Here is an 8,816-nt window from a genome sequence, read left to right on the forward strand (position 1 = left end):
GACATGGACAGGTCCCTGTCCCTGGGGGAAACTCCAGTGGCTGCCCTGCTTCCATCAGCTAGGCTGGGTGGGCAGGGACAGGGTGTGGTCAAGGGACCTCCCGAGCTGGGCCATCTGCTCTCTCTCTCCCATGGCAACTAGCAGTTCAGACGGAGGGGTGACTTCACATGCCATCTGCTACACGCCTTCAGCAGCTTCCACTGAGCACCCGTGCCCACACCCACAGATACCCAGATGGGCAGAGGACGGACAAGGCTGGCAGCCACGGGGGCTGGAGTCAGTGAGCTGCAGGGCCAGCAGGGTCACAGGGACTCTAGAGCATATAAAAGCAGCTCCTCCCTTGTAAAAAAAAAAAAAAAAAAAAAAAAAAATCATATATAGAGTGGATCCCACATGAGCCTACAGCGCAGGGTCTATTTCCTTCTCCAGACTAAGCCTACACAAATGACTCCAGCTGGCTGTGGCACCCTCAGCTGGTCGCTGCCCTTCAGGTGGTAAGGACAACCGTTACCAGCATCTGGGCCCACACTCAAGCACTGATACGGACGCACACAGGGCTGTACCAAGCACAGGGCACTGTGGTGTCTCCGTGCCAGCATCCCATACCGCCATACATCAAGTTCCACCCACTAGGAACCAGGACCCACAAACACAAGTGCACACCTCTAACCCTATCTCCCAGCCTTCCCTGCTCTCCCTCCTCCCTCTTCAGATGCTCTAAGGATCCCCAAGTTCCCTCAAAACACCGCTTGAGGACCTGGGTGCAGCTCTCCCTTGGAATTTAGCTGCCCCAGACCCACAGCTAATGGTGGAGGTGAGTAGAGATGTCCCTCACATCAAACTGGGGGTGACGAGTTATGGTATCCACCTCTTTCATTTGCACACATGGTCAGAGCATTTCAAGTGTTGTGTTGTACTAGGACACTGCCATGGAAGGCGTTCCCCCTCTCTGAGAACTCACACTTGGGCTGTGGGAGGTGGGCATGGCCTGCAATCACACCTGTCTGTGGCGACAAGAACTCAAGGAGGGCAAAGAAGGTGGCAGGGGTAAGGGGTTGTTTCACGCAAGGTGTATGGGACTTCTCAAAGGAGGAGGCATGTGAGTAAGATGTGCATCTTGATGCCAATAAATAAATAAATAAATGCCAGTGAAAGCTGATGTAAAAAGTACAGGCAAGTGAGCAGCTTGGGCGTGGAAGAGTAAAATAAGGGCCGAGGTGCCGCAGGAGGGGACTCTTGGCAAGCTGGTACCAGCTCTGGCTACCGGCTTCTGGCTTCTCGGAGGGTAAGGTGTATCCTGGACTTGGGCTCTCATAGTGGCTCGTGGCTCATAGTGGGAGTGGCTGGGGAGGGTGGAAAGAACCAGTCAGGATTCTTGTGTCCAGAACTGATCTTCTCTGATGTGCTCCCCTAAAGCCCTCCAGCCAGAACCTCTTGGGACAGAATGAGGCCCTGGGGGGAAAAAAATCACAGATGACACAAAAGCCTAATGTTAACCTGCGATCACTGTGTGAGAGAACACAGACCCTTACGGCCTGATGGAGGGCTGAAGCGGGGAAGACCGTGGTCTCAGCATGGTCTGAGCAGATCATTTTGGTAGATACAGTGTTTGAGGGCATGACCCAAGGTTGCATGACAAGATATCAGACTTTCTAATACCAACAATATATCAGTGTTCTGATACTTTAAAATCCCCATTAAACAAAAGAGACAACTATCCATCAACCAGAGAGGGTAGGTTAAATGCACTGTGGTATATTCATAAGTACAATATTACCCAGCAACCAAGAAGGCATAAGCCAGGAATACACCCATGTGGATGGCAGTTTCTAAACTATTTAGCTGAATGAATGTAAGAAGGCAGGACTAACATAGAATGAAGCCATCCATATAAGTCAGTGATAGAAAACAGAGTAGGGGCTGCCTCCTGGGGGTCTCTGCGAACGCTCTGAGGAGATAGTCACATTCCTTATCTTGATGGGAGCTCTTCATTGGCCCAAACCTATTTATGGTACATTTAGTACCTGCACATTTCACCACATGGAAAAATCTACCTCGATGTAAAATCTACCTTAAGGGCTGGTGAGATGGCTCAGTGGGTAAGAGCACCCGACTGTTCTTCCAAAGGTCTGGAGTTCAAATCCCAGCAACCACATGGTGGCTCAAGATCTGACGCCCTCTTCTGGAGTGTCTGAAGACAGCTACAGTGTACTTACATATAATAAATAAATAAATAAATAAATAAAATCTACCTTAATAGACAAAAATGAAACAAAGCTCACAAGGACAGACGGTGTTACGTAGTATCCTGAAAGACCCCCAGAGCCGGTATCATGATCTTAACCCACTAAGTTACCCTTTTAGGAAGTTCCCTGCTACCTAGAGAACAGGGTACAGTTAGGTTTCTATGCCCACTCAGCCTGGGCTTCCTGGAACAAGAGTCACCTTCCCTCATTTATGACGTAGCTCTGGAGGTCTTGATGTCCCCAGACTATTGTGTCTTCCACTATAATCTGTTTCAAATCCTTCTTGGAATTTGGCAGGGTTTAATAATAAAATTATGGAAAAGTCCCCTTAGCCTCTAATCTCTCCCCTAGAAAAGAGATTAACTTTAGAGCTACAGCTTGTGACCATCTCTCCTGCCAGAGCGGGCGACCCTCCTCACCTCTGAGGTCTTGGCTCTCCTGGGAGAGACGAAGATGACGCCTCAACCAACAGTGAGTATAAGAGCACACAGGAGTGGGGCCTAAGTGGACCAGGGGCCCTTGCTGGGCAGGTCTGACCACCTTTGGTTCATCCCTGGAGCTACAGAAAAGCAAGAGAGAACCGGCCTGGCAAAGTCATTCTCCGACCTCTACCCTTGCACATGTGCCCACACAGATCACATGATGATAATACCAACAATGACCACAGAAAGAAAGGAAGGAAAGGAGGGAGGAAAGAAAGAAACAAACAAGGAGGGAAATTAATAATGAAGTTTGTCCAGGAAACAAGGGAAGCAAGCAGCTGAGGCTAAGGCTGAGGCTGGGAGTGGAAAGCTCCTTGGGGCAGTAGGTAGGAGGGGACAAAGCTGACTATGAGGAGTGCCCTGGAGTTGCCCAGGCCACTCACCTTTCCACAGCCAGCATCAGCATCAGCATCCTAAAGCATTTAGCATTTTAGATTAGCATCTCAAGGTACTGAGAGCTGCAGACTGGGGTTGAGGTCTCGCCTCAATCATTCCATTGCTGGACCATGCTGCTTGCTGCAGACCACGGCCGAGGACAAGCCCGTACATCAGTAGCTTTATCTGCACGTAACCCTGTCCACTCCAGAGAGCATAGCAGAGCGCCCAGCTGGCCTGAGACATGGTGGGCTAGCCTACAGCCGTGTCAGAGGCCACTACCAGAGCAGTGAGGATGGCTTAAGAAGATGGGATCCCACAGGCTTCGCACAGCAGGGCCAGGCCCATCTCACCACTAAGGCCTTCCATAACAGGAACTAAACTGAACCACAAAGAAAAATCCACCAGAGGGAGATGGTATACCACAGAGGACGGTGCAGGGGTCAGCAAAGGGTGCTTGGTTACCACACCTGCCTACAGAGACTGGAAGCAGAGACTGTCTCCCCTGCTGCAGCCCCACACAGCCTCTCATGGAGAGCTGCGTGCATCCCTCTATGACTTCTTCCCAAATGCCAGGGCCCCGTGCAATCTGGTAAACCCCCCCCCCCCCCAAGGAAACTGAAGTGTATGTGATGAAGTTCTGTAACTGGCTTTTGTAGACTCCAGCACCGTTCCTTCTGGAGCCTTAGCCCTGACCTTTCCTACCAAAACATTTGCCCTGAAGCAGCCTCTTCTTTAATCCCCACCTGGCCTTCAGTGAAGCTGCCTGGGAAGAGATGAAGCAATCTTAAGGTTTAGGTAGGGCCCTGGCGTTCCCTGCCCATCCATGGTGGCAGAGAGAGGAGATAAGAGCTGCACTCCACACCCTCAGCAGGTGGCTGGGCTGGGGCAATGGGGGGTGGAGGGGGAGAAGGACCAAGGTGGCATAAGGGGCCAGAGGGTCACAGGTCCTGCCCCACGAAGCCTGCAGTTCTGTGACAGAATCTGCTAGCAACCACACAATCCCATCTTCAAATACACAATGGCCAATGGGGCCAGGAGGTGTCCAGGGGAAAGCTATGTGGGTGCAGGGTTGACCTGCCTGGTGAAGTGGGTACAAAGTTTGTGACCAGTTCCTGCCAGGAGAAGGCCGAGAAGGACAAAGTACAGTAATGGGAGGAGGCACGGAAGGAGGCACGGCATGGGCTTTGGGGAGTGAGGTGAGGGACTGGACACAGTTTCTCCCACCCCCTGTGCCCATCCTACCAGGCTGCAGCGGGATACCGGACCAACTGCAAGCCCTGGTTCAGATCTCTGGCTCCCTGGCCCACTCTCTCAAGCACAGAGTGAACCCCAGGGTCAATCAAGTGCCTACTTATTTCCACTGGCTGTTGCTAGATTAAGCAAAATTAGACCAACCCGGCTGCTGCCCAACCCTGGGCAAGCTGCCTGGCCTCTGTGAACCCAGGACGGCTGTCTGCAGGGACAACAAAGAGACCCTGGGTTTGCTCTCTAACATAACAAAAGAGAAAATGGTAGGTAGGTAGGTAGGTACTTGGAAAGCCACAGGAAGCTGTCAACAGCTCTCTGAGCTGCAGCCCTGAAATCTGTGTGGCCACGCAGGGTGATGGCCATTTGATCACCCTGGATGTTGTCAGGCTTGGTACCCACCCTGCCTTACCTCCGTGGGTCATGTGACTGTGGCCACTTATGGTCCTCCCTCAGGCCCAGTGCATAGGACATGCTTACACCGGGCAGCATCTGTGCTCCTTGAAAGGGCCCATCGTCCAAGAAAGGGCATGGTAGAGGCTAAAAGAGCCACCCAGTTTCACAGAAAAGCAGCAGTAGGCAGAGCCATACTGCAGTGGGGCTGCTCTGCCTGGGACTTGCTTGTCACCTTACTGTGGCAGGGCAGTCAACCTCTTGTCACTTGTGAACAACATTGGATGGCAACAGTCATTTTCAAGTGCAAACTTCAAGCTAGGCCAGACTGCCTGATAGGCCTGTGGCACTGGCCAGCCATGCCCAGAAGGAAGGCGGACGTCAGAGGAAGCCAGGAAATGAGTAGCCGGGCAGTGCCCAGGTACCTTTGCTCTCAGCTCCCAGCAGAGGGGGGAGCATGAGCTGGCAGCCAGGGCTGTCATAGTTCCTCCCTCCCTCTGGACCTTATATCCCATGGGGATCAAATAACAGAGCTAAGACCCCTGGCACAGCTGGGAGTGGTGGTGCACACCTTTTAGACCAACACTTGGAGGAGGCGCAGGCAGATAGATTTCTGTATGAATTCAAAGCCAGCCTGGTCTACAGAGTAAATTCAAGGCTATTCAGAGCTATACAATGAGATCTTATCTCAAAAAACCAAAACAAAACTCTATTCATGCCCTGCTTGGATACCCAGGAAACCACATCAACTCAACCTAGTTCGCCCCAAGTTCTCTCTCTGCCGGCTGCTAGCATCTTGTAATTTCTGTGGGCCAAAGTGCCTGCGTCAGCTCTATCCAGGAAAAGGCTGCCCAAATGAATGGGTGTTGCTTAAAACTCAAACGTGTCCCTAAGTACCACATGGCCAGTCACCATTCTGGGCTCCCTGAGCAGGGACAGAGCAGGCAGATCTTTCTGGAAGCCCACTAGGGCTCCTAGCAAATGAAAGCTTTTTTTTTTTTTGCTTCAGAAATGAGCTCTCTCCATAGCCCCACAACCTCACACACTCCCAAAGTCCCAGGAGAGAGGACAATGGACTGATAGCCTAGCTACATATACACCAGGCAGATTACTGAGGGCTGTGGCTACAAACGAATGGGAGATAACTCAGACGGAGTGGATCTTGGTGGGGACAGACCTTCACTTCAGTTCTTCACAGTGATTCTTATCTGTGCGAGTTTCACCAGACCCCCCCCCCCCTTATCCTCTCTAATTACAGATGTTGCCACTGTGGCACAGAACAGAGAACGACCGGCCTGAAATCTCGTGAGGTAATGGCCTGTGTGGCCTACTAAACCACTCCTGAACAGAGGCCTGTCCAGAAGGGGGTACTCCAGGGTCATTAGTGCCTTGAGGGACCCTGGCACTCCAGCACGCTCAGTGGGTCTGCCTTGTTTTTCTGACCAGTGTCCACGGGGGCGGAGCTGGCTGGTGCCCTATGCCCCAAGCCAGAGAAAATCCTGAGCTCTGCAGAACAGCAAGGGCAGAACAGAAGAGAGGCTTGGCAAGCTTGCTCCTTCTCTTCCTAGAGATGAGACAATTATGCTTTGAACCAGAAGAGATGGGGGTGGGGGCTCCCATCAGCACTGCCTAGAAGCCCTAATTTTTTCATCTGTAACTCAGCATTACCGCTTCTAGGGGCGGGCAGGAGCTGAGCTCTCTAATTCTGTAATAACAATGCTTTGCACTTACAGAACCCGCTCTTCTCCAGGAATCTCTGTACCCTACGGTGGTTAATTAAGAGGCCACTTGCCCTGCCAGGACGCCTGACTATCTGCATCACAGAGAGAACCCAGTTCTCTCCCATCTCTCTCAGTGGGTGAAGAGCAGTTCCAGCATAGGGCCAGGCCAGGCTGGGGAAGGCTCTGGCCGATTGCCCCTTCCTGTCATTGGGAAAAATGCCTGAGTCAGCAGAGAAATGGTGGCTGCAGGCCATTACTCCAGGGCAGACAGGATGAAGGTGTGGTCTCACACCTCTGTCTGTCCATCTGTAAAGTGGGTTGATGCCTGTACCTGAGTCCACCGCCCTGATAGAATAATCAATGGCGACCTCAGGAGGAGATCCAAGTGTTAACAAGGACTGGCCCAAGGGCTGCTCACGTCTGTCTGGTGGGTTAGAAAGACAGAAGACTGGGATGTCAAGCAAACGGGGAAGCCCCTACAGAAAGGAGCTGCTAGTCGAAAGGTCCTGGGGTTTAATGGGCCAACAAAACTTCCCTCAAAGTGAGTGTACAAACCAGAGGTATAGGGGAGGTACGTTATTTTCCACCAGCCACCCAAGCCCCACCATTCTGGGGTAAGTGTGTCTCCGGGGACAAAACAGACCCCGCCCCACGCCTGGCCATCCGGGTAGGGACCCGAGAGCACAATAGGGCAGCCCTCTTAGGGAGTTTTCTAGGGAACAGTACAGATCTTCCCACCCTTCCTTCGGCCCGGCTGACCTGGCCATGGGCTTCTAAGGAGTGACAGAGCCCTCTCCTCCGTAGGCCTGGCCACTCTGGTAGGAGATCGGGAAAAAGCACGGACCCCACCGGGCCCACCAGTCCCAGAGGCTCTCAAGAGGCTCCCAAACACCCCCTGCCCAACCCAGTCGTGCCGGGGTGCTCCCCGTGGGACCAGCACCGGTCCCTCCATCCTACTCGGCTGTCCTGGAAGAGGCTGGAAAAGCCCGGTCAGAGAAGCCGGCCATGGGGCGGCGCCCCCACCCTGACCCCCACCTCGGCTTAAAAAGAACCTCCGGCGACCCCCGGTGGCCCAGGCCTGCGGCAGGGGACGCGGGGTTCTCAGGCGGTCAGCACTCACCGGCACGGTCATCTTGGCCGCCGCCCCCTCCCCGGGAGCCCTGCGGCAGCGGCGCGGGCTAGCTCGGGCTCGGTGGGCCCGCGCCGCTCACAGCCCCCGGCGCGGGGTCCCGGCGCTCTCCGCTGCCCCGCCGGCTGCTTTCCGCCGCCACCGGACAGTCCGGCCGCTCCCCCGCCCCCCCCCCGCGCCGCGCATGCGCTGCCCGCGCCGCCCCTCCCCCTCCCGCCTGCTCCGCCGCCGGCCGCGTTAAAGGCGAGGACCCGGGACCCCGGCATTTTTCTGTCGGCACAACTGGGCGAGGAGGCTGGGTTCCCACACCTTGCACGTCCTTCCAAAGGCCACCTCCAGACACACTATTAGACAGTCCCATACGGTCCGCCCACCCGGTTCTGGAGCCCAGAACCCCCACCCCCTCACATCACGTCCCTCAGTGCGGGTCTCAAGGCTCCTACAACCCTAGTTTGGGAGCAGATTAGTCTGGCTGAAGGCGATCTTAGATCCAGCCTAGAATTCTTCTGCCCTCGGAGCCCAGCTGAGAAGGAGCTTAGGTCTCCGCCAAAGCCCACTCCATCCTCCAGGGAGCTCCAGACCCCCCCTCCCCCAGGAAGCAGCCTGATTAACATTGGATCCCCCTGAAAATAAAATCTAGAGTGGCTTTTAGGGAGGGATCCACAATGGGCCCTCCTGCCCACGGCTGGAAGACAAGCAGGCCTTCAGGTCTTCCTTTCTGCCATATTAATCACCCCTAATTTCTTCAGCTGTTTCACACTTGGTACGATGCCCAAACATGCACCTGCAAGCAGTGGGCGCACCATCTTCCGACTGCCACGCCCTTGCTTCGTTCACCTTCCCTCTCTGTACACTGAACTGAAGCTCTGGGCCCCATCAGCTACCAAAGGCATAAGATCCGGTGGTCTGTCCTGCTGCCCAACCACATACAACCTGTCACTGCCCAATGGGTAAGGCCAGACCCAGGGTAACTAATGGCTGCCACGCCCTGAGCAGGAGAGTGCATACCTACATCAAGTGGGAGATGGATTCTATGGCTTTGTCTAGGAACCTACTGCTTTCCTAAGTAAGGGAGCTTGTCCCGAAAAGCTGACTGGCAGCGGCCTTGCCTCCTGAGAGGACCTGAGAGGGCAGAGCTTCAGCTGGCTAGTATATAGTACCTGGGGACAAGGCTGCTGTGGCCGCAGCTGCTGCTGCTCCCTCCTCCTCCCCCTCCTCCTCC

General features: G+C 54.2%; 1 protein-coding gene across 1 annotated transcript in view; it reads right to left on the reverse strand.

The window, feature by feature from the left end:
• Bcar1 (BCAR1 scaffold protein, Cas family member) overlaps nucleotides 1-7,745 on the reverse strand; it is a 33,541-nt gene extending 25,796 nt beyond the window's left edge. The window contains exon 1 of the mRNA XM_021220369.1: nucleotides 7,586-7,745. Within this exon, the coding sequence (XP_021076028.1) occupies nucleotides 7,586-7,597 (12 nt within the window). The 5' untranslated portion in view covers nucleotides 7,598-7,745. The remainder of the gene's footprint in view (nucleotides 1-7,585) is intronic.
• Between the last annotated feature and the right edge of the window lie 1,071 nt (nucleotides 7,746-8,816).

Source organism: Mus pahari, chromosome 20 (assembly GCF_900095145.1).
Source record: "Mus pahari chromosome 20, PAHARI_EIJ_v1.1, whole genome shotgun sequence".
Lineage (NCBI taxonomy): Eukaryota > Metazoa > Chordata > Mammalia > Rodentia > Muridae > Mus > Mus pahari.